Genomic DNA, 26501 nt, shown 5'->3' on the forward strand with positions numbered 1-26501 from the left:
TAAAATGTGGCCCCTGATTGAGAAAAATCCTAGATCTGCCCCTGTTTTGTCCACTGGAAGGGCACTTTAGAGGGCAGCTAATCACATTTTCTGCACTTGAAGGGCAACTCAGGGCACTTTATTGTGGTTTCTCCCGCTGGAAGGACACCCCAGACGGTGCTTCATCGTGTTTTCTCCACTGGCAGACCACCCTCTTGCACACCGGGCTTCCATAAAGGGCAGTTTATCATGTGCTGTGGGGGCAGCAGGGTGCACTTCTGCTGTGTTGGTGTATGGTTGGTATTTCATCGTCTCATCATATATTTTAACTGAAGTACTTTTGTGTGTGTGTGTGTGTGTGTGTGTGTGTGTGAGTGGAGGTGTGGGGGTGTTGTTGGCGGGGGCGGGGCTTGATGACGTCGCCGTGGTTGCAGTGTAGCGAATGTGAATGCAGACGGAGCAGCTGAGGATGGAGCAGAGAGGGAGAAACGCCGCCGCCGTCTCACATCGCGGTCAGACACCTCCAAAATAACCCGTCTTCAATTAAGGACACCCATTTCCTTTACAGCCGGACCCTCGGCTTCTTTTTTGCTCTTTTTTCCATTCATTGCGCCGCTGACATCTTCGCAGGAGTCCACTTCACCCATCTGTGTGTCAACACACCGGCTTCGACTGTCTGTCAGCGGGGAAAGCAAAAGACAATTGAAAAACAGTCCTCCCCAAATAAAGACATTTTCTGCGAGGTTTCAGCCGGACACACCTTCTGCCGGACTGCCCCGTCCTCTCTTCAGTCGATATGGATGAAGACAGTCACGGTAAGGCTGCTGTTCCTCTCCGCTCACCCTCTTCCCTCTGGCCGCTCAGCCCGTGTGCAGGGATGGACGGACGGCACGGATGCGTGTGTTTGAGTCAGGGGACACGGAGGCATTTCAGAACCAGGATGTCGTGGGCTGTGTTTTTCTTGCAGAGCCACCTAGAAAAACAACCAGAGTGGGCTGTCATGATTTACAACCTGACAATGAAGGAGCGTTTCTCAGAAACACAGCGCGGCTGCTTGGTTTGCGGTGAGGAGGAGTGTGTCCAGAAACACGTTCAGAAGTCCTGCTATCAGAAAAGCAGAAACACTGCAGTTTTATCACGCGTGCACCTATTTCCATCTGTTTGATGTCTTGCTGTGAGGCTTTGAAGTTGCTGTCACTGTCTCGGTGTTTGAAGCCTCTAAAGTGGTGGAAATTGATAAGATATGTGACTGGCAGCCTTCCAGATGGAGGATGGAGCTAAGGCAGGATCTACACCCTGAAAGAAAAATATCCAAAAATAAAAAAAAAAAGCCCCACAGTGATGTTTGAGTTCTGTAGTGATCCCATTATGATTTATGATGAGGTCACTTTCTTCCTACAAGTGCTTCAAATTATGCAAAATATAGCATGTGTGGATTAGTACAGATGGAGCTAAATATAACCTAAAATCACTTTAAATCAGTGTAGAAACAGGAATATAAAGAGAGGTAGTGCCTTTAAGGACAGCAAGGAAGCCTAATAAAATTGCATATAGAAGCTAACTAACATGGGGCTGTGATTAACCAAAGGTGAAATAAACTGAACTGGTAGTATGTAGTGGCCCTAACGCTGAATGAACTGAACCTGTGCAGCTGCACGTCCAACCGGGACCACTGCACGCATCTGCAGCTCCGAGTGTCATGTCAGCTATAGGATAGTGCTGAAACACACACGCAGTACGCTTCTGAGCAGATAATCCAAACCGCCCTGTGGGCTGAAGGCCTTCAAGCCTGTGCAGTGTCAACAAATGGCGACAGTCTGATAACAGTTTGTCAGTTAAACTGTGAGAGATTAGCAGAGTCAGGAGGGGAGCCTCATCTGGGCTCGCACCTTTTTTTCCCCACGTTGTTCTCCTGTCTGAGCAGTCTGAGCGTACGTGAACCAGGAAGCTTTGCTCTTAATTTGACTGGAAGTGGGAACGAGACAGTTTGACCTATGTCACAGATCTTGATTTCTGTGTGTCTGTAAAGGGGCAAAAGTGTAGTAACAGTAGGCATAATAATGCTCTTCATGTCCTTATGTTGATTCGTGCATTTTCATTATATTTTGGGAGATTTCCGCTAATGTGTGTATTCATGCTCCACAGAGGATTTTGGTGACTCCCTCACATCTCCTCTTGAGCCAACTTTGAGCAGGCCCAGGGGCGAACAGCCCTTCATATGTTTGACACTTCAATAGTTTTACATTAAGAAAAGAAGGCAGCTTTGCACAAACAGCATCTAATTTGTTTTGTTGTGTGTTTCAGGGGAGAGGTTTTAGTGAGTCATCATGGTCTAAGGGTTCTTTGTCTGTGGACTCACTGAAGCCGTGAATGTCCCCTCAAAAATGAGATAATCACATGTTCCACCGGTGCAGCCAGCACACAAGAGGCCAGTCTAAGAGATACCGGTCGCTGGGTCACATGACAGGATGTCAGACAGCAGCAGAGGTCCGCTGCCTGTGATCAGACTGGAAACATACGACCAGAGCTCAGAGGGATTACGTGCAGCACTGTGCAGTGTGTGTGTGTGTGAAATACTAAAATAACTCACCATAAATGTTAAAGTAATTAAGAGCTCTCGCTCGCTCACACACCCTCTCGCCGGCTTGCACACATCACTTAACATTGTTCACATGGTTACCTTGATACGCTGGTGTCACAGGCAGACACTTGATGCTAAATCTGTCCCCTGCAGTCACGTTCAGCAGCTCGAGTCAAAGTTACACCTTCATTGAAGGTGATGCTTCATTTTCAGGGATCACATTCTCCAGTTTATCTCTCATTCACATCATACCGAGAATTTGCTGCAACAACGTCTGGGTGGGGGGGGGGTCATCGCTGTAAAGATCATAGACCATGGACTAAACTTTTATCAAAGCCTTTCAGCTCAATGGCTGTGAATCCATCCAGTGACGAACTGGCAGATATGGCCATGCCAGCAATTGTGCGCATTATCCTCATGTGTGCACATTAGGGGCCGTGTTCTCACGCTTGCATGTGTAGCATGCATGCAAACTGTACAGCATATGTTCAAAGCTGGGGCTATAATTTGTTCTGCGCCAGTGAACCAATCTGAGAACAACAGAAAAAAGAGCCAACAGATGTCATGATACTCTTTAGGATTAATAAATGGTGTATGGACAGCTAAGACTCCCACAGGCTTCCTCTCCTGAAACTGAAACAGTATGTGGGGAGCTGCACTCAGGTGATCAGGGTTACTGATTACCCAGGGCCCCAATCTGAGGAAGGGATGGTGAAGTTTCTAAACCGAGAGGCCTTATGTAGAAAGTCTCTATTAAAGCTCCAATAATCAATATTTTTACATGAATGGATCAAATGTGAAAGAGGTAGCTTGTAGTGATGAACCCAAAGAGAATGCTACATGCTACCCAGCCACCACCAAGCGGCACAGAGTTAGTGACTATCTGGTGAACATAGTGGAGTATTTGGCATCTAAAGAACCAGAAATTCTCTCAGGACTTTAAAGCGGCCCTAATAGGAGTGAATATTGGACAAAATGCGCTAGTGTTGCTGTGTTTCCACTGGATAAGGAAATTAGGCACTGTTTGTTAACATGCTAGGCAGCTTTATAAGGTCATGATGTGCCAGTGTTGTGTTTACAGCTTGTTGTGCTGCCCCCAAGTGCCCCCCAAAAATCCAGTAGTGCCAGATTTGCAAATAAAATCAAGGTTTCTTAAAAGTATGATGCAGCAACGGTGCAGACTAGAAACAAAAGGGACACTGCTCTGCACATATTTCTCCGCTAAACTTAGCTACACACTGAATGAAACTATTTGTGGTGCTCGGCTATAGCATGGGATTCATTAGTACATGTTTACTGCGCTTGCTAATCAGAGCGGGCGCTCCTCTGCTCGGTTTATATGCCACAGAGCAGACAGGGCCTGGCCTCAAAATGAATGGAAATCAGCAACAGGCTCGAAATCCCAAGTGTTTTTGTTACTCATGTGTCTGTTTTTAGCATCATTGTATAGCTGGATGGAGAAGTGGAAAGAACACAGAAGCAGAAATTGGCTGGAAAGCCGTTCGCTGAACGGCTGGACGGGGGCCATGAATTTCAACACTTGGCCTTCTTGTGTTTTTGCTTCTTTCTTGCAGCTTTATGATGCTTCAGTCAAGGGATTAATATCGGCCGAGTAAATGGCTCTTTCGGGAGGCGGGGATATTAAAACGCTGGAATTGATGGAATTCACCTTTTAAAAATTCCTTGCCTCTGAATGAAAATATCTGTGACGGCCGAGGCTCCTAAACAAAACACATCTAGTGTCTGAAGGTTGAGACGCCACAAACAGTGCTGAAATGTTTGTTTATGGGGTCCTGTGAGGTTTCCTTTACCATATTTCCTGTGTAAGTGGCGTGATATCCCCTCTGTTTCAATCAGCACTCTGCTGTCTGTCTGACCATGGGAAAAGTTGGAGGGGAAACTCTTTTCCTTCAATTCTTCTGCTGTCTTTGGACTTAATGTGAGAGCGTGTGCTAAAATAACAAATCCTATCTGACTGCAGCGCGGCTGTTTTGTCTGTAAGATCCTTTTAATGGCGCACACATGGGAGTGTCTGTGTGCAGAGGCATAAATACACACCTTGGCTTGCTGCTTGGTCTTCTCTTGTCATGAAATACCTCTCTCCGAAAGGAAAATGGTGCCTTTCTTCCCCTGTGTTTTTTGCAGTCATCTCCTCCAACTTAACGGACACCTGACTCTGTGCAATTATTCCACATTGTTCACATAATTTCACAAATCGCATTGACCCCCGGCAGGCATGAAACTCAAGCCAAGGTGGTTTTTGGAAAACCTGAATCAACATACTGTATGTGTGATTTCTTGTCGTCTAGTACAGTAGTTCTGCGGGAGATTAGCTGGTATGAAGGGGAAGTTGGTGTGATTAGGGTTCGGTCTTTGTTGTGGCTGCAGGGCGAGTGTGTGGGAGGACATCAGACAGTCACTTGAGGGGAGCTGTGGCTGCTCCTCAGCTATGCTTCGCCCTGGGAGGCTGGCCGGCTTATTGTATGTGGTTGATGCTGAGTGGTGAGGCGGCAGCAGCAGCACAGTGCTCAGACATCTGTGCCTCTCTGCATCTGCGTGTTAATGGCACTCTGGAGACGTCTGCTCGCAGCTGAAATGCATGAAATGATTGGTCTATTAGTTAATTGACTGGAAATTAATCAGTGGCTGTTGTGGTTAAGTGTTTGAGCCATTTTCTCAAATCGAAAATGACCAAAAACGTCAGAAGTTCTAGCTTCTAAAATGTGAATTTATTTGACTTCTACAATAGTAAATTAAACATGTTTTGCACTTTTGACCACCAAAGACATCACCATGTGCTCTGGAACTTGCAATAGGATACACATGAATAAAATCAATAAGCAGTTGCAGCCAAAAAGTCTTTCCTTCCTTACATTTGCAGTAAAATTGCACTACAAATGGGCACGTAGTGGTATGTTTTGGTGATGTTTGCATTTCCAACATTTTCCAGTATTTTCTCTCCAATATTATCACTTTACATCTTCTTCAATTCGTCCAAAAGCTGAGGTGTAAAAACAACATGTTGGAGTTTTATGAGAGACTATGTGACGGACTGTCAATGGTTGGATTTTATTACTTTTTGACAGACAAGTTTCCCCTGTTTCGAGTCTGTGCTAAGCTAGGTTTACTAGGTTTCTCATTATGGTATCGATATGAGAGTTTTCATCTAGCTTTTGGCAAGAAATATGTGTATTTCCTAATTTGTCATACTATTCCTTTAAAATAATATACCGCATGGCAACATGTAAGTTTTATTCACCTGGCTGCAGAAGGTATTTCTCCTCAAAAATCATGGGGCTGGATTTAATTCACCACTTGCAAATTTCCTGCACCACCCCAGTAGCTTTAAAACGAACATCTATAATTGTTTAGACAAAACGTGTCTCTCGTGTGTGTCCACACAGATGCCAAAAAACGTGCTAAAATGTACTCTTCACAATCTCATTGGCTGACCCTGCAGGCTGGCTGTGTTGTTGAAGGGCTTAGGGGGAGATTTGGAAAGAACAGAAATTCATTTTGACTGCCAAGATTATGGGTTTTTGTGGCGCAACATTAGAAGATTAAACATACAGTACATTATACCACATGCAACAAGACAAATACACAAACACAGACAGTGCTGGCGCGTGATGTGCAGGGATTGAGCGGGAGCTTGTAACAAAGTGCAGTGTTGAGAGAGAAGACTACATATGGACCTGATTAAGGGAGAGACTGGGGAGGCTTCCTGACATGTTCCCATCACCATGGTAGTGTGTGTGTGTGTGTGTGTGTGTGTGTGTGGGTGGGTGTGTGAGAGAGACAAGACATCGTAGCAGTTTGTCAGTAAGGCAACATGTCTGCTGTTGTGAATAGAGGTGCTCTTTGCCTGGAGTTATTGCTTGGAGCTGTCAAGAGGGGAAGCCCTTTAAGTGCGAGACAGAGAGCAGATGGGAGACAAAAGCAACGGCAAATTAAATGAGCAGGAGTCGGGGAGGGACCCAGGCAGGCATTAAGCCCAGCAGAGATGTAACGTGTCGGAGAAATCCACGCCTAATTTCAGTGAAACGGAGAACCACGCCAACGCCCAGCTCGTTCTCACCTTAATGACGTGTCCTGGCGCTTTTTCATGTCATTTCCTGCTCTGTTTTTTTTCCCTGATCAAGTGTATGTTTTCTTTTCTGCTCAGTTTCAAATAGACTCGGTGAGGACAAGGCTGCTTTTAGCGGAAAATGTTTCATCCAGCAGGTAGACATGGACAGTTTGATTTTTAACAAGATCCATCTATAAGGAATTGGGAGCAAACTTGGAGCCAATACCAAGAGAGAACCTATTATCTAAACTTTGTGGGTGGTTTCTGTTGTTTTGATCAAAGGCAGCTCTGGTCTCATTGTGAGTGGGATCAGGGTGGTCCACCAAAGTCAGTGTTTTTGCAGGCAGGCGCACAACCATCACAGGGACATCCTGAACCTCCAGGCGAGCTGGAGGCCGACACAGAGCTCCACACTGAAAAGACTGAAGTTAGTGCTCATCATCCAGGTTGACCCTCTCCCTGCTGGTGTCTGCTCGTAGTCATCACCACCGGAGAGATCAAAACGTATTTCCTCTCATTCTTTGTCATGTATGTAATGAAAAGAACCCAATACCGATTTAGAAATTGCTCCCAAGCTTGATATCTATCACAATAACGGTGGTGAGTGTGTTCCCCGTCAATCACCTGACTGCCACAGGAAGCAACTGCAGGGCCTGTCAGGAAATAATCCCTCAAATGTTACGCCTTTCAACATTTATCGTCACATCCATGTCTTCCATCCTTGTTTGCTGAGGCCAGGATTAGTCCTGAGTTCGCTTTCACACTGAAGCGTGAATTTACAATAATTAAAGTCAGGAAATCCCAAAACAAGACAGTAATGCTAGCAGCTAAGTGAGGCTTTGACAGTGCTAACTGATGATAAGCAACTGTAATATTTACCATATTCACCATCTTAGTTTAGCATGTTATCATGCTAAAATCTGCTAATTAGCTGCTGTTGAAGGAAGCTGTTCACAGTTTGTGTAGTTTCACTTGTTATTGACCCCCTCCAAATGCACAACATTGCAGGTACAGCTAACTAACCAGTAGCTATTTGTGGGACTACAAAGCTAGCAGTATGAGCAGCCATCTTGGAAGAATAGGGTCCAAAATGTACTTTTTGGTCTACCTGCCAAAACTACATAAGACACAATGCCAGTGAAAACTCTCTTGTCTTTGAACAGTTAATTTTACTTGCCAAAGTAGATTTTTTTTGGACTTTGCTCTCCATCCAGAATAACAGGAGGTTTTCCTGTTCTTCCCTTTCTGCCCACGCTCCCTGAATGCAGCATGAAGTTACATAATGTCCAGTCTAGATTCTAGGGTGACTGGAAGTTCTGTGAACTAAATGTAGATAAAAGTGAAGAGGCTTTAACTTTGTGTAGCACCAGTAGGCCGCCCCCTTTTTTTGTTGAGTTTTAGATATTCCAGCCCCGTGGGAGAATACAAGTGAAAGATATTAATGTAGATGCTTTTACATCTTCCCTCTAAATTCTGCCTCAAACCTGGATGATCATCTGAGGCCTGCTGCCGAGGCTGAACAGGGAGCTTCTTGGACTGCAGTCGGTCTGTGAAAGCCCCTCATCCTGCCTGGATGCCAGAAGAAACAGCATCCGTCTAATTCATTCTCAGGCTGATCAAATCATCAGATTATGGTTACTTTGGCTGCCATATGCGTACGGCAGTGGAGGCCCCTCACATTCTACTCGCGGTGTTCATCAAATCAAATGTTGACACAGCGCTGATGCTGAGCAGATGTGTGATATAAGAAGGACATCGTGTGCAGACCACCGCCTATGCAGCCGCACACTCGAACAAATGCACTCACGGCAGGGGGTCCCTCCCCAAAACTGCAGATTAACCAGAGCAATCAGTGGGAGGGCTCTTCAGCTCCCCGAGCCCCAGATTCTCCTCGTGACCCCAGCGGTAGTTAAAAACTCGAAACCATATTAGCTCCCCAAATCTCTCTTCTCACGCAACAGCCAGGGCTGTTGTTCCTGAATTATTTCTGAGCAGCACTGCGCGCTGTAATAATGCATGATTTCTGAGGGACAGATACCACACACAACACAAACCGTCAGTTTATCAGGAATTCATGCAGTTTGAAAGGAAGTCATCTGTTTGTTCAGATAAAATGTGCCACTTGGGCATAAATGTCACTTTCGCTCCTCCTCATACATAATAATTTAGCACCATAACGTCTCAGCATGCACACAATCTTCTCTGTTTTCTGTTTTAATTGACTGCTGTATAGTTGGTTTGTCTCTTCTTCTTCTTCTTCTTCTTCTTCTTCTTCTTCTTCTTCTTCTTCTTCTTCTTCTGTGTTTTGTTGTTTCTCTCTGTGCTGTGAAACTCTTTGGATCAGGTGTGTTGTGTTTAAAGTGGGATTTTGAAAGAGGTTTTCTTGTTTTGGGAGCAGAATCCTGAAGTTTCAGTTTCACTTTATCTCTATTGCTACATGGCAGCATTGAGCCTTTTTTGTACATGCATGCCAACTCCTGTTTGCACGACCTTTCACCCTCTGTATCATAACCTCCTCCTCCTCACATCAGCCTCTGTGGTGATGTCTCGGCATTCCTGCTACGTGGCTCAGCGCCAAAGTGGCTCTGCAGACAGCTACACCTGACTACCACATTATTATATGTAGCATCATTAAAGGCAGGTTAAAGTAGGTTAAAGGCAGGCAGCGGCTGGTTGGCGGCAACATCTGTCTGTACGCTGTTATACATCACACTTCCGCTCTTAGCAGACTCGTGTTGGGTTTACAGAGCGGCGGGGAGGGCGAGTGGATTAGTGCCAGCTGGCCTTGGTTTGTATGTGCTCATGTGCAATTCTATCCACACGTCTGTCTGTCTTTATGTATGACCCAGGCTTTAATGCAGACATGTCATCGTCTACAGTTAGAGGGATTGGGAGCGGCGGGTTTCAGATTAGAGTCTAGATCCAGAGGAAGTTTCCCTTGCCTTCCTGCTTCCCTGCGTGTGTCCCAGTGTGCTGCAGGGCCAACCACGGTAACAGGGTTATCTTTTTTTTGAAGCTCACCCACTTTAAAAGATATTAGAGCGGGTGTAGTCGCTAGTTGAAAGCCAGTAGATCTGGACAAATCCGCTCTCTCTCTCTCTCACACGAGTCAGTGAAAACTGGGACCGCAGCCAGTGTTAAGTGAGCGTGGGATTTCCACTCTGAGCTCCATGCGCTCCGAGTACCTCGCTGGACGACTAGTATGGATACTGGTTTTAGGGAAGTTCTTGAATCAGTTCTCAAGGCCTGGAAATTGGATTATTTTCTCTCTGCCTGTCCACTCTAACAAAGGGCTTAAACATTTAACTTATGAGACTGAAGGTTGATGCAAGTGGTGTGGAGTTTGAGCGTGCCAGAGCATCCCGGCATTAGTTTAAATGCCATCAAAGCCTCTGGTTTCAGTGGGTGGCCAGGGACAGTTGTTAGGTTTGGGTGTGAAGAGCAGCAGGGGATTTACTCCTAAAAGTAGATTTTGAGGGATTTTGTTTTTAGGGGGGAAATTACTGGAGCCTCTTGTTCTGTGGTGCACATGTTGGAGTTTAAATCCTTTGGACTCTCTCAACCCAGCGCCAGATACAGTGGCTTTCTGAGCTTTCATATAGCCGAGTTTCCTGCACATGTAACTCACACATGAATTGAAATCAGTGCCTCACCACGTGCAGCCAGCCCGCTGTTGGTCAATATGACCCTTGCAAAATCTATTGTTTACTATGAAGCAAAGACTCACACAGTAATTTATTTTTATAGATTACCATTCAAGCATGGGTGTGTTTGGTTTGAGCCGATATAGAGGCAACGACCAGCTTTGGCCCCGTGCTTGCTAAAGACACAAACTCATTTCCTGAGTGAGTCATAGAAGGTCAGAGGGGGAAGTGTGTTAATAATGTAATTGGTGGACCACCTCTGCGGAGGAGCTCCCCCCTTCACTAAAACAAGATTATCCACTGGAACAGAGACATTTGCACTGGTTTTATAGTCCTCTCTATTATCAAATGTGTGGTTTGAAAGACGTATATTAAAGTATATCCAGTAAGAGGGACCTGAATTGGAGGATAATGGAAATGCATAGCCATTAATGTCAGGAGACTTACATGACAGGGAACATTCTCCTCCTTTCATTAGATTTGTAATGAATCAAGATTGTAATCATGCAAGTTGCTGCCAGTGGATATGTCCATTAGCTAATCTATGCCTCAGACAAATGGAAAAACAGAGCTGTCTGCTGCTGGCACTTCGTCTTCTTCTGAGAAGCATGGAATAATCCTAATATAAGGGCTGCGGTTAACAGATTTTCCCATTTGGTTTTGTCTATTTCAGGAAACAAAAACAAATTAACATATTAAAATTACATGTTCTGTCTGAGTAACAGTTCAAAATTAAAAAAAAGTATTAAGTAGTAGTAAGTTTATGATATGACAATTTCATTTAAGATGCATTTTTGACATTTTTGCTCGAGTCTGCAGCCGCGCTAGCCGCACTCACACTTGGCTCACTGGTGCTTTAGCGTAAGTGCTAAAATCAGTATGCTATGCTATGCAATTTAGGCCCTACAGGCCAAACATTTAGAAAACGTTCATCAAGTGGAACTTTAAAGAATTATGTAAAGCAGGCATGAAACTTTTTAAGAGCACTAATTGGCTTTAGAGCCACAGTCACAGTGTTCACAGTTGTATTGCATAAGCGCTGCGAGGTTGCCGGAGGTTAGCAACACTAATTAACGTCTTTGTTTTCATACTTTCAGTCATCGTACATTTACATCCCTCTCTCTTGTCTATTAAAAACACGGCCCACAAAGGAAATCCCTCAGCTGTTTCTGCCACTGTCTCTGACCCTCATCACAGTGCTGCAGGATTAAACAACTAGGTTAGGAAGTGCTTTTTGTCGGAGTGTTAATGTGAATACTATCTGTAACAATACTTGGCTCCCCTGAACGCAACTCTTTTACAAGTTGTTGAATTAAAGGCGGGCTGAATGCTTCCTCTAGAGCCCAGTGACCTTGTTTTGCTTTAATTGGCGCTGCTTCCTGCCTGCCAGGGAAAATAACAAGTGATGTTTTTCGTTTTTTTTTTTTTTTATGTATCGCTCCTTTAGCAACATGTAGGCACAAAGCTGCGGCTGTGATATTAGATGTGCCATTTTCCTGTTGAGAGATTTGCGTTGTCTGCCTCTAAGCTGGCTTAATGAAGCAAGATCGCACGGGCTCTCTGTGCCTCAGAATGATGATGAAAATTGAGAAATAAAGTGTGCGTGGGTGAGAGTGAAATGGAGAGAGCGAGGAGAGGGATAAAAGATTGAAAAACAAGATTGAGACAGAGTGACGAGAGTGAAGAAAGCCAGTCATCCTCCCGTTTTGCTCATTTTTGCCCAGAGCTGTGAAACCCTCATGGCCTGGGAATCAGGGTCGTAGTCCGTGTTAAATTACCAAATTCACTTTTAATGACAGAAAACTTAATCTGGATTGGTTTTATTAATAGAATTTCCCCCTGAGCCAAGTGGAGAAGGAGGGAGGGGGCAAAACACTTTCAAGTGGAATAATTAAGACCCCTTTCCTCCTCTTGTTCTCCAGTTAATTAAGACAAACGTGCAGGCTCTTGACATGTGTTCCTCCAGCAGAACAGGGTGAAACAGTCAATGCAGCAGCGGCAGCAGCCCTGTCACATAACTGTGTGAGGAGGAGGATGAATCCTGTTCGACTTTCCCTCTCTGTGAACCCCTTACGAACGTGCGGGTACTAGATTGGATTTAGGGCTCGCTTCTGTTTTCTCTCATCTGCAGTGAGCCGAGTGGGTACGTGAGCTGTGTGCAGCTGAGAGTTAAGGCGTCCTGTGTTTTCTCCATCATGTCTTTCAGTTCCTGAGGACCTGTCCCTGGAGGAGAGGGATGAGCTGTCAAACATCCGACGCAGGAAGAGAGAGCTGCTCGATGATATTGAGGTGTGTGTTTGGGCAAATGAGCGTATGCAGTCTGTACAGCAGCGGAGGGGCGGTGTAACTCTGATGGTAGTCTTGTTTTTTGCTGTATTAATAGCAGATTATTTTAATGTGAGCCTGAAAAGTATGTTCTTGATAATTAACGTCTTTGTTTTCATACTTTCAGTCATCGTACATTTACATCCCTCTCTCTTGTCTATTAATAACACGGCCCACAAAGGAAATCCCTCCCTATTTTCTGGGCTTTGGTCTTAATCTTTGACCTTTGCCTTCTTTTTGCCTGTCTACTGCAGCTCTATTTGCATGCTGTAAGCAATGCAAATTGACCTGCGGTTCATCTTTGTTCAAGATGAAGATTCAGCACTCTGAATTTTCCATCGTGTACAGTGCTTTCTATGTCCTTTTCATGCTTTTTCCTATTTTAACCAACTGTTACATGTCTGGCTCTTTCCTCTCAGAGGTTGAAGTTTGAGATAGCGGAGGTCATGACGGAGATCGAGCAGCTAACGTGTGTTGGAGAAAGGTAAGTCACCGAAGCAGATATAGTTTGTGCATATGATGTATCGAACATAGCATTTTCAAGTCATTAGAAACTTAGATAAAACTCAGACCGAGCTGTTGTATTGCATTGGATTAGACTGTGCAGGAGCACCTGATAAAGAGGCCACCGAGCGTATGTCATGACTCATTCATGTAGAAACATTATAACACCAGGGCCAAAGCAATAACAGCCTTTACGGTGTCCTGCTAATTTGGATACTTTCACACATGATTTAGACATTTCAGTCCAGTTACAGTATATTTTATCATTAATTTCTCTACATGACAGCCTGAAGGCTGTTTGAGAGCCTTCTGGCAGCAATAAATGTCTTTTTTTTCCAGCATCCAACATGCTGAATCTGGAAATAATGCCAGCCTTTAAAAAAAACAACAACCATGAATAACATGTAAACTGCTCCTCAAGTCACTAAAATCCCTGAATTCCCAGAAAGCATACAGATAATGACCTCTACAGCACTAAATGACAACAGTACTGTTTTTTTTTTTTTTTTACCTGCAGTCATGAATAAGCAGCTCTTAACTGACTCATTGCCTCTATCTTAGCTGAGATTTGCATGTTGGGTCACAGACAGTTGCATTACAGAGGTGTTTTTAGTCTTGAATAACAGACAGAGTTGGAAAGGATGTGACTTTATATGATAAGAATATCAGCATGTCAAATCTACCTGTTTGCATGGATAAAACGATGACTGATGACATCTATTGTTTGTATAACGACACCATTCTATACAATATACTGTATGCTAATGCCTGGCTAGACTGTGCACATTGTCCACCCAACAGCTGCGTAAAACAAACAGTGACTGTCAATGTGCAGCATATGTGCACAGTATAAATCAATCAGCCATGGTCTCCATATGTGAACAGTGTTTGCTGTCTGTCGCTAAGGTTATGTCTGCTTTGTCCTCTCATCTGTCACTTTATCACGTGCATTACACGTATTTGACATCTGCACAGTGTTTTTTTTTTGTTGTTGTTGAAGTTGTGTGTGCACACATGTTTTTCAGATTAGACACATACATGTACACAGATAATGGGAAGAACAGATGTGGCAGGAAATAATATTTTTAGTTTGCGACTATAAATAAAGTATATTGTTGTGTTTGGCGTTCAGGTGCTTCACAGTCTGCTCTTGTCAGTGTTGTTCAGGGTGAATAAGTGGAGTAACCTAATGAAACGTGTCTGTGTCGCAGCAAAACATCGCAGAGAAACAAACAAATCGCCATGGGCCGGAAGAAATTCAACATGGATCCAAAGAAGGTACGGCATGTCCTCATGTTTTCATCAAAACCCACTAGAGCCTCCAATGCAGCCTTGACAGGCTTGAGTGTTGGAGCTGGTGTGAAAGGCGATCCACTCTCAGCCATGAACCCCTGTCATTTTCCATCATCCCTCCTCAATTGAGACGAACAGCCATCCCGTTTTCTCCTTTTCCTTTTTAGGGAATTCAGTTCCTGCTGGAGAACGACCTCCTTCAGCACACTCCCGAAGACATCGCCCAGTTCCTCTACAAAGGCGAGGGCCTCAACAAGACCGTCATCGGAGACTACTTAGGCGAGCGGTGAGACAGAGCACCTATCAGGCTGCAGGAGAAAGTCCTCCTCACATCAGATTGATGCTCCCTCTGTGATTAGAGAAAGGAATTATGGGCTGGATTTATTGATTACAGAGGGAGAATGTGATTGACCCCCTCCAGCATGAGTCAGTGTGAGCGTGTTGTCATAGTCCACCCATGTGGACTTATAGCAGGTAGTAAAAGGGCATCCAGCTGCTCACATTTCAGGCCAGACTGGTGGATAATGAAGAAGAAGGGAAGTCCTGCAGCTAGTGAGATGGATGGAGTCATCTGAGGGTGAGATTAGATAGTTAAACATGCCGTATGAGACCGAGGCAAACGGGGACGAAATACACTGGATCAAAAACCAGGAAAAGGGAGCTGCAAGCGAGCGCACATCAAAGGTTTAGTGTCCCAGATTTATTAGGCACTAAACCCCAGCTTTGTTATGTTCAGCTAAATTTGAAAGAACTCATTTGGAAAAGTTGTTTTAAGTTGAAAAGGTTTTGAGTTCAAGTATGTGCAACACATACTCTGAGAGTATCGTGAGCTGCACGTACTTTAGATGATAGACGGTCATTTAAAGTTATTATCAGTGCTCATTATCCTCAGTTGAGCACAAAGCAACAATTCAACCTACAATCAGTTCAACTTGTAGTCAGTCCTTACATTTGCTAAATTATAAATTCTCCATTGACCAGGAAGTGATGCATTTTATATTTCTGGCAGCAGTGTTTTACAGCCTGACCTATACTGGATTTTTGAGGCCAATACCAACATCGATATCTGACAAATTAACAAACACTTTTTTTGTATAAGGATCCCTTTAAGTTTTTTATGCACTGCAATTTCTAATCAGCTAAGACCATCACCAACATATCTGTAATACGCCATTATCAGCTGATATATATCAATCTAATTATCACTCAACCTCGTTTTGAATATAGAGAATAAGATCTGGGTAGAAAATCTACATTTTCTCAACAGGGAAATCTTGTTGAAAAAAAAAAAAAGCCTCACAGACGAGCTGCACTCTTTGATTGATGGGTGATCTTCGAGACGCGTGGAACAGAAAGAACAACACCGATGAGTGATTAGTACCACAAACGTCACAGGAGAAAATGCTGCGGAGAAAATGAGAGGGGGCGGCGAAAGAATCCGCATGTTTGGCTGCCTGCGCTCCACACACTAATACAACTGAAGGCAGCTTTGGTGTTTTGTGTTGGTCACAAACCCACTATTTTCTCTGTGGGAACAAGCCTGGTTAAATGTCATTTTGTTTCCTGCCGGAAAAAAAGTTAAAGACTGTATTTGTTTAGTAAAAGTATAGAGCTTGATTAAATGCAGATTTTCAGGGGGAGATACATTACATAATAAGAAGAGTTAGAAACTGAATAAATTCTGCACTGTTAAGCAAGAAACACATCAACGAGAGCCTTTATTATCTTACCTGAGAACAGGTGCTGATAGTACATCAATAGACAGATGAAAATTGTCAATGGAGCAGACACACACACACACACACACACACACAAACACACTGTGAGTGATGCTGACGGTTGGGGAGGGGGACGCTGGGGGCTCCTCTTGTTGGCAATAGGCTTTATTCACGGTGGATCATCAAAGAGGCCACCTACCCAGTGGAAATCACACTAAACACAGGCTGAGAGTTTACACTCAGTAATTATCACTAATTGAGCTTATGCAAGGAGCAGGAACCTATCATTACATGCTGAGCAGAGAGGGAGGTGGAAGGAGGGGGAAGCAGGAGGGAAGCAGACGGAGTGGAAGAGAAGCTAGAAGGTGGTTGGATAGCAGGAGATGGATGCAAGCTGAGTCGGTGATTGACTCTTAATTTACGCCACCAGACCTTTTTATTGTTCCTGTATGATTCAGCTTCGTTTGACTCATACAACACACTCACTGTCATCACACTGAGACACATACATGCTATTTTTTTTTACAAACAAAAGGCCACATTCAGGTGTCTTTGTAATAAATAGACCTATAGCAATAACCTTATAGAAAATCCTCATAGGATAAGATTTGATTTGGCTGTAGATGCCAGTGTTGGGCACAAACACTCAGTGGAGAGGAAAAGCCCCCAGTCATCGTCCAAATAATCCAAGAATGTTATTGCAATACAAGTTTGTTGTTTGTTTCATGTAAGCCAACACTCTTTGTACTCTTCTCAATCTTTCCACTGCATCTTTCCACAAAAAACACCAGACGCTAAGCCTGAAAATTCCTGGTTTCATTTCGAACAATACACAGCACGAAGACGATACAGGATCAGGATCGTGGACCCTGATGTACAACAAACAGGATCAGAGAGGCTGCGACCGCAGCCGGAGAGCAGCTGTTGACTTTTCCTCCAAAAGTCCTCCGACGGTCAAACAAACCTCTGACAAAAAGGAGCCTGTGTGGGTTCAGTTTGAGCTGTTATTCATCAGTCAGTCTCACCGTTTCCCCCCCTCAGGGTGGAGAAACACTCAGCATTGGCCAGCTGTTTAAATTGCTTCCAGACTCCACGCTCAGTGCCCGGTATGAATAAGGGCACAAACATGTCAGGAATGCTGAGAAACAGGAATTCAGGTTGAGAAATGCTTTCATGGAGGAAATATGGTTTTCCCCACCCTGTCTTCTGGGTCCACATCGTGTTCAGGGTTATCTTAAATCTTCTCTGAGGTGTTTTAATGTCTCCTGGATGATCTTCTTGTTCTTTGAAAAAAAACAAGGAAATGGCTTAGAGAGAGGATAGTATTTGAAATCAAATTTTTCTCTCTTTTTTTCCACCAGAGATGACTTCAACATCAAGGTGCTGCAGGCTTTTGTGGAGCTGCATGAGTTCGCAGACCTCAACCTCGTCCAAGCACTACGGTCAGGAGGATATTGTGCAGAAGAGAGTCATGATAGTTACGACAGGGATGCGCCCTGACTCCCCGTGGCCTCGCACATTAAATCCCCCTCCTCTTCCTCCAATCGCAGGCAGTTCCTGTGGAGTTTCCGTTTGCCAGGTGAAGCCCAGAAGATCGACCGTATGATGGAGGCCTTTGCCTCGCGGTACTGCCAGTGCAACCCCGGAGTCTTCCAGTCAACAGGTCAGACACTAAGCAGGCTACTGTTGTCATGTACACCAGTGGTCCCCAACCTCACATACCCCCACAGCCTTGTCAAACATGCCCAGTGCCCCTTCATCGCATTCGGTCTACAACCGTTTGAAGGTAGAACCTGGATGTTTCAGATTCAGATTATCCATTACCTACAGATATTTCCATGATACTTCAGACATTTCAACTTCTTACCCATTCGGCCTAACAGGAACTATTTATCCATTTTGCTTTGCTTTTTAATAGGCGTTACTTCAGCTACCTATATTTACTCATTCATGCAATTCTTTTAGCTCACTATTTCATCTATTAATTTCATCTGTTTGTTCCTTTTAGTATCCCTGGTTGGGATGTAATCAGTGATGAACAGTAGTCAGGTTGCAAAGTGAGAAAATCCAATTTGTTGGACAAAGTCAATGCGCTGACAAGCAGCCTGTCCTAATGTGCCAACATAAGTACTGCCCGAGGGTCTAGGATGCATTCGGTGATGGCCTGCTTTTTAATGCATTTTAGTCATTAAGCCATAAGAGTTACTGTAACTGCATCTCAATGAGGATTAACCACATCACAGTAGCTACAGATCACAGTTCACTGTTGGAGATGAGTTTAGAGTAAACAACCAGCAACAAACAAGGGTCATCCATTATTCAGGAAGACTTAACCAGGCTGAGTGATACATGGTCTTGTGATAAACAAAGCCTACAACCACAACAGTCCATAAATAAGTAAAGACATTATAGAGCATCCTATTGTGTACAAGATTGTCGCATGTGGTCCCATGGAGGGATACTTTTCTCCCCTACTGCATGCTCAGATATGAATTTAGCAACTTTGAATGCTGTTAGATAAAATGGAATAATGCATGGTGGTAAAGCTACACACAAGACCACATGCAGGAAAGACTCAGAAATGACATGACTTGTGACTCTTTTTGATGATTTCTGCCTTGTCACTGTTCATACCCACATACTGCATGTTTGTCAGACATTTTGAAGAAATATTTTTTGAGTTGCCCCATAAAGTCTCATCCACAATCTGTGCATAGGTAGGCACGCAAGGCGGAACAGCAGCTTAGAGCCATGTGTATTGCAGCAACTGCACACTGAGCCTATAAAAACATAAAATGATCAGGGAACTTTAATTACCAGAGGAATGAGCCACCCGTTCCTCTTAGTGCTTCATCATGCTCATCAATTTTTTGATTACACTGACATTCCTCGGGCAGTTACCAGCACCTCTCTCCCATAGTACACACTGTGTGTGAATCTCCTCTATTTTTTATAGGGAATGTGTGTCAGCGGGCAGACAATAGGCAGCGCAGGACAGCCAGGACCAAAGTGTGTCAGTGAGAGGAGACAGACAGAGGGGAATGAATGATTCATTTACAGGCAGCCAGTGGCCCGTGTTACTGAACATTAACACGCAGTGGAGAGGCTAAAGCCCTGCCTCCCCCCCTTACTTTATCTTTCATTCATACCACACACATTTTTCATATGCAGTACAAATTCAATATTATTATTGGAAAAAAAGGACTAGGTCTAAAACTGATGTGCTGGTAAAAGAAAGAAAAACTAAACCAGGCTTTTCTCTGTGAAAAGACAATCTTTCTCAGCCACCAAGAAAATGCCTTTAAATCAATTACATTTAGAAGAATTACAGCTCACTTCCTGATGCCCTTTGCTTCCTTTAACAGCAATATTACACACATCTGTAAGAAGGAATGAAAACACAAAAGGTCATAACAAACACAAAATGTCACCGTACGCTGACGACATCCTGTTATACTGTATGTACTGAAACCTAAAAATGTTCCACCACACAAGCTAAAAGCAATTTGGTTCCCTGTCTAATGTACACAGTAAATGTCCAATATAGTATAAACAAGCCTGAGAAGCTGGACTGCAGTGATACAGCACATTAGTAGCAGGTATAAATGGGTTCTCTATGACAGGATATACACTTTTGTGACCCATTTTATTCCCTTACTTGATGCTTTCAGATACCTGCTACGTGCTCTCATTCGCTATCATCATGCTGAACACCAGCCTACATAACCCTAACGTCAGAGACAAGCCCCCTGTGGAGCGTTTCATCTCCATGAACAGAGGCATCAATGAAGGAGGAGATCTGCCAGAGGAGCTTCTCAGGGTGAGGATTTCTCTGTACTGCGTGTGTGTGTGAGATGATGGATATGTGTGACCATTCTGTCACACCCACTCCATACACAAGAGGCATTTCCTCCACTGTTTACCTTTTTGATTAATAGTTTTCCCCCCCTGCCTGCAGAACCTTTACGACAGCATCAAAAACGAGCCCTTCAAAATCCCAGAGGATGATGGGAACGATCTGACACACACATTCTTCAACCCTGACAGAGAAGGCTGGCTCTTAAAGCTCGGTATGTGCATTCAGAGTCACAAAAGTAACCTTGATTATGTTGATTTATATCGGGAGAGCCTCATTGTCTTGTTTGAGGAGCAGTGTCCTTCGTTTTCCTGGCGATGAGTGTTTGTTTGTGTGTAACTTGTTTATGGCGGGCTTTCAAGCTGGAGGTCGACAGCTCTTGGGCAATAAAGGCAGAATTCAACTTTCAGTCCGTAACAGGAAATGATGCAGGGTTTTTGTGCTGACAGATGTGAGCAATTTCACCTTTAGAAGCTTACCATTTAGCTTTTAAACATCATTTCCAGCAATTAAGGGCCCAGTCACTCCAGTGTTTTAATTAAAATCATTTCATTTCAGCGGAACTGCTGCGATGAATGCGTTTTCTCACCAAGTACATTTGTGAACTCAAGAAAGCTGTCAGTAGCAGTGTCACATGATCCAATTTGATAGAACTGCTCTGCCTGAGTGTAAACTGCAAGATGTGGCTCAGTTTGCAGCCAGTCATGAGTCAGGATTCAGTGAGTGAGAATGCAAGCAGCACCACTTGATAGGTGATCATATATAAATTAATATAGCTGTGCCATCTTCTGGTCCGATCAGGCGGCAATTCCTGCAGTTCTTGCTTATGATTTAGCCTGAGCTGCGGCTTTAGACTCGTAGCTTGTTTTTAGCTGTGAGCCCTTTGCATTAGCACTGGAGGACCAAACTGTGCATCAACAACACAGTCAAGTATTGAGTGAGTGGAGGACATGTTGGCGTTTTAAATGAAACTCTTTACCCACTGTGAACACTACACACTCAGCAACGTTAGTGTGACAAAACCAAATTTGAGTCAGCTCATGATTTCTGCCCATTTTCACCCAGAAACTGTCCACCTTCATGATAATGCTGCCGGGAGGGTCTCCTCTCTCCTCGTCCTTCATCCTGTGACCTCTCCTCTTCGTCTAGCCTCTCCTCTCCTTCCTCTCCTCTCACTCGGAGCATGCTCCTTGTTGTGATTACACTTTCAACTTCTCTCTGGCATGGTGATTTTTGTGCTTTTCGTGTCTTTTGGAAATCCTTCTGTGTTTTTTGTTCCTTCCTTCGCTCCCTCTCTCTAACCTTTCGCCCTTTCACCTTTTGCTCTGTTCTTTCATTCTGTTCTGTGATGGCTGTTCCTTCTTAAATCTCTGTATTAGGAGGTAGGTAACACTCCTTCCTCCATCCTCCTGGTTCATCACAGCGTGCCCTCATACTGGCATTGGCTGCCATTTTCTCCTTAGCACACCGGGCCCCTGAACATGCTAGCCACCTCATTTAATTGGCATATCAGAGCGTTACTGGGCAAATAAGAACAGCATCGTGAGGTGATGGGTTATTTCATTGCAAGGGAAGGCGAGTTGGAGGTCAGTGATCTCTTTCATCCTGCATGGGGATTTGCTGCATTTCTCTCGTGGCTCTGGAGGAGGCTGGATGATGCACAGGGCTCGTCTCAGTTGGTGGGTGTGCAGAGCATTACTTTTTATCCCAAGAAGCATAAAAGGTCATCAAAGCTCAGTGCCACTCGCTACCCTGCACATCATACCCATGAGCAGATAAGCAAAGTGTTATCAGCTCATGTAATGGTAGATTAGAATCATTAGTGATCCGCATTCATTAAAGTTACTTAAACCCATTCTTGAAAAGCAAAATGTAAGGTGAACGTTTTACTTGGACCTGCTGTATTTACTGTAGTTGCAGTGCATGCAGTTTTACAATGCAGTGGAGATTAAAGGTGCCTTTACCTTCGAGTTCCCTCTCATACTGATCAAGACAGCTGATTTAAACGGTGCATGTTTAAAAGAATAGTGCAGAATTTGGCAAAATACAATTATTTGTTTCTCTAGTGAGAGATAAATAAGATGGTTGATAGCATTCTCTTGTCTGAATGATAGATATGAAAGTACACCAAGCAGAGAGTTATCTTAGCTTAGCACAATAACTGGATACAGCAGGAAACCACTAGCCTAACTCTGTCTAATAATTATCATTTGCTTCTTCACCCTGTTTCCAGTCTTTGTGCTATGACAAGCTAGCGAATCTGTTGGCCATAATTCTCACTGAACTTACACATGTGAGAGTGGTATAGACTTCTGCTAACTTTTAGCAGGGAAAAGGTGTATTTCTCAAAATGTACTTTTTCTTAGAAGCTTTGGAGTTACAAACCCTGAAAGCATTAGCAAGTCAACCAAATGACTTAATCAAATTTTTTTCACAGTAACAATAACGTGCGATAGCTCTGACATTAATTGCGCTTGCTTCCTTGTGGAGTCCCTGAAACAAAGCCAGGGTCAGCTGAACAGGTCAGCTCATGCTCTGTAGCATTAGAAACAGCCCTGTGCCGCGTACAGCTCCTGTGAAGCCGTCTGCCAGAACACACAGTTATGCTCCAGCTTTAGTGAATGGGCTGCTTGAGTCTGCGCTGTGGGAATGTGTACCTACCACTGCGTGGCTGGTCATGCAGTGAAATAAAGCCTATTTCCATTCTTCTCCCCCTGTCCCCGTCCTACAGGCCTCTGTACCTCATGCTGCTGCTTCTCCTCTTCCTGTACAGATCCCTCTTTTCTTTCTCTCCTGCTCCGTATCCCATCAGCTGCACTTGCCACATCATTTTAAGTCCAATTTTTTCCCACTAGTGAATTCATTTTAGCTGCATCGGAGGAGTCCCTGCTGAATGAGAAAGGATTTTATTTTAGCTTGAACTCTGCTGGCCTGTCAGGTAGTTCAATATGACAGATTGTTGCACTGCTATGAGGCTGTGAAGCTCCATAAACTCTCATTACACTACAGTATTAACCAGGGCTGAGTCTGCTGCTATGCCTGAATCCATCATCATACCAACAGCATGTCAAAAGATTCACTTATTTAGACATTCCTACAGTATTTTTCAGAAGGCGTCCTGTCTGCAGAGCCATCTCACAGACACATTGCACCTCTGCTGGTCATGAATTCTTGTGTTAAATGGTCAAATTCAAATTCTGTTCGCACATAAACTGACAAACATCCTGTTTAATTCATATTTAGATTAGATAACTGACCAGTCAGTGTACGGTATTGGGGCTGTTCCGCATGTGAGGACCTCAAAGACATCTGACAAATTACACTAATGGGAAGCATTTTTATCCTGTTCAATGAACAAATTAGGACAATTTAGCAATGCAAGACTTTTAACCCACGCACAGTTTTGATCCCTCTCATATTTATTTGTGCTCCCTCCCTGAACTGTCAGCAAACAAACAAATGAATGGCAAATCTGCATTAGAAACATGCAAACATGGACGGTTCTGCGGCAGAAATCCTTAATAAATTTCAGGTTTGGAGGATGAAAGTAAACATGTGACTAACAGGGATAAATGGCCAACCAGCCTGCCCTGACTGCAGCAGAGCGAAAAATATATTTTATATTTTCCCAGCAGTACACTATATTGTACATGCTTACTCCATTTCAGTCAGTAAAATGCAGTGGTTGCACCTTAACGTAAACATGTCTCATACATAATGGAGATGTTGCATTTTCCTGTAGCTTGCAGTATAGAACGGAAATCTGGGTCAAGTGAACATTACATATTGATTACATCAGTAACGGCTACTTTGAGCTCATTCTGTAAAGTCAGCAAACACGTTATTATGGTGCACATATTGCAGACTGTATATTGACATCAGCCGCATTATGTTCTTTTGATTACATAGGTAAATTACTCATTGCGTCACTGATGGTGTAATTAACAGAAAATCCAGTAATCCCAATAATCTACTTTTATCTGATGATGGGGGCAGATGGAGAGATTGTGTCTCTTATAAGGAGATGTCCTCATTATTCCGACATTCTCACTCCTGCTTTAGTTGTCACATGTACGGTATGTGGTGTGTAAATGTCTGGGAACGGTTTTCACAAGCCCCCCTGTCCCCCAGGCTCGCTTGCGGAGCCCTCCGGCATCGATCTCTTGAGACTGGGAGGGGGTGCCGGAGGGAGGATCCAGCCTCTGATTGAGCCTAATAATGCAGAGAGCTGATGATCAGAGCCAGATGTGGCACGTGGAGCTGAGGTCTCCTGCAGGTTAGCCTCGACATGCACAAACACTGTCACCTCTTCAGTTTGAACTCAAACAGTGTGTGTTTCTCTCCGCAGGCGGCCGGGTGAAGACGTGGAAGAGACGCTGGTTCATTCTGACTGACAACTGCCTCTATTACTTTGAATACACAACAGTAAGAACGCATAGTATCATACGCACATGACAGCTAGCTAGTAATGCTTACTTCACATTTTGCAGAAAAAAAAAACATATTTGAATTGAGTAGATCTTAAAGGAATTGTTCGGTGTTATAACAAATTTGCTTATTTGCTTTTTTTTTTTTTTTTTGCTGAGAGTTAGATGAGAAGATTGATACTACTCTCAAATCTGTAATATAAGGCTACAGCCAGGAGCTTAGCTTAGCTTAGCTTAGCACAAAGACTGGAAACAAAGGGAAACAGCTAACCTGGCTGTGTCCACTGGTTGCATGGACGACGAGACTCACAGCAGGCTCTGCACCCGGCCAAACAAATGGCCAGCGCATAACCTCCCTTAAAACCAAAATAAGTTTATATTTACACACTGAGTTTTGTATGTTTTTCTTCCTATTTTTCATGCCTCCGGTCTTTATGCTAGGCTAAGCTAACAAGCTGCTGGCTGTAGCTTCATTTAGTGAGAAGCATGAGAGAAATATAATCTAAAATATTCCTTTGAGAATCTTAATAGAGTCTAGGTCGTCTAGTCTGTGTGAAATATAGTGCAGATAAAGTGCGACAGGATTGCAAATGAAGTGGAAACATTGAAAATACATGCAATCTGTGTGTCTGACACACACTTAAACACACACACATACACACATGCAAAGTTAAAGAAAGAGGTTTTTGCCTTCCAGCTCTGCCTCTTTAACAGATGCAGCCCCTTTGACCTAAATGAACCTCACTCCAGCAATTAACATGAGGCATCATGGGAAACATCTGCAAAGTCTATGGCACACATCTGGCCCCGCTAAGCCGTAAGCCAAGTGCCTCCCCCAACCTGCTGCCTGTCGCCCCTTGCTGCACCCCAGCATCCCCATTTCTGAGAACATCCCCCCCAAACACACACACACGAACCAATCCCTCAGCACACACAAACACACAGTGCAGCGGGTGCACACGCACTCAAAAACGCACACACACACATACACAGCCAGCTGTGAGCAGCCGTCCCGGGGCAGTTCCTCCCCCCGCTGTGCCCCCTCATTAGTAGGAAGATGACAAGTAGGACACGGGGCTGTTCCTCAAGGTTCCCCCCAACACACACACACACACACACACACAGACACCCCTCACATCTGGCCCCACAGACAGAATAGCAGTTGCTGGAGGATGGAGGGTGTAGGGTTACGTCTCCCTCGGGTGCTGTCCCCTACGTGACCAGAATGAGTAAAACCCTCCAGGGTGCTTTTATCACCACCTTGATTTTTGCTTTGATTCTGTCAGACTCAGTGCATTAAGATAACACTCAAGAGACTTCAACTTTCTGACAGTGTGAAACGAGATGTAAAATCTCCAACACATTTTACACCAAATGACAAGAAAAAAAGCTATAGGTTTAATGTTTACCATATCCATCATCTTAGTTTAATGTGTTAGCATGCTAACATTAGCTAATTAGCACTAAACTCAAAGGACAGCTGTGTTTTGCAAAGATCCGGTCAAAACCCGAAATGCTGGACAAGCTGACATTTCTACGATGGCGGTGATAATATTCTTATCCCTCATCACACTCACATCGTCTTTGTGTGTGTGTGTTTCCAGGATAAAGAACCTCGTGGGATTATTCCTCTGGAAAACCTCAGTATCAGAGAGGTGGACGAGCCCAGGAAACCTGTAAGGATCAACTCCAGACACCGTCTCGTCCCTCGAAATCCACCTTAAAAAAAGATACCCTGTATTTCCTCAGAGATGTTTAGGTTTGCTTCCTGATGTCTCCCCAGAACTGCTTCGAGCTCTACAACCCCAACCACAAAGGTCAGGTGATCAAGGCCTGCAAGACTGAGGCAGACGGGCGGGTCGTTGAGGGCAACCACGTAGTGTACAGGATATCAGCGCCCACGCCGGAGGAGAAGGAGGAGTGGATCAAATCCATCAAGTAAGAGACGTTGCGTTAGTGTGGATCCATTTACACTGAGAGGGCACTTAGCCAACGCCGGGCTGCTCCCATGTGACACTTTCTCATGTCTGACCTTGACTCCGAGACCCCCAACACACATACACAGAGTTGCGAGGGTGATCAAAAATGTGCCGACCAGCACAAAT

At 44.1% G+C, this 26501-nt stretch overlaps 1 protein-coding gene across 1 annotated transcript in view; it reads left to right on the forward strand.

Moving 5' to 3' along the window:
* Positions 1 to 419: 419 nt before the first annotated feature.
* LOC143338832 (cytohesin-3-like) overlaps positions 420 to 26501 on the forward strand; it is a 29537-nt gene continuing 3455 nt past the window's right edge. The window contains exons 1-12 of the mRNA XM_076759607.1: positions 420 to 794; positions 12480 to 12562; positions 13018 to 13082; positions 14314 to 14380; positions 14563 to 14681; positions 17475 to 17555; positions 17664 to 17776; positions 19785 to 19933; positions 20072 to 20183; positions 24318 to 24394; positions 26001 to 26072; positions 26180 to 26334. Of these exons, the coding sequence (XP_076615722.1) occupies positions 776 to 794; positions 12480 to 12562; positions 13018 to 13082; positions 14314 to 14380; positions 14563 to 14681; positions 17475 to 17555; positions 17664 to 17776; positions 19785 to 19933; positions 20072 to 20183; positions 24318 to 24394; positions 26001 to 26072; positions 26180 to 26334 (1112 nt within the window). The 5' untranslated portion in view covers positions 420 to 775. The remainder of the gene's footprint in view (positions 795 to 12479; positions 12563 to 13017; positions 13083 to 14313; positions 14381 to 14562; positions 14682 to 17474; positions 17556 to 17663; positions 17777 to 19784; positions 19934 to 20071; positions 20184 to 24317; positions 24395 to 26000; positions 26073 to 26179; positions 26335 to 26501) is intronic.

The sequence above is a fragment of the Chaetodon auriga genome, chromosome 20 (genome assembly GCF_051107435.1).
Source record: "Chaetodon auriga isolate fChaAug3 chromosome 20, fChaAug3.hap1, whole genome shotgun sequence".
Lineage (NCBI taxonomy): Eukaryota > Metazoa > Chordata > Actinopteri > Chaetodontiformes > Chaetodontidae > Chaetodon > Chaetodon auriga.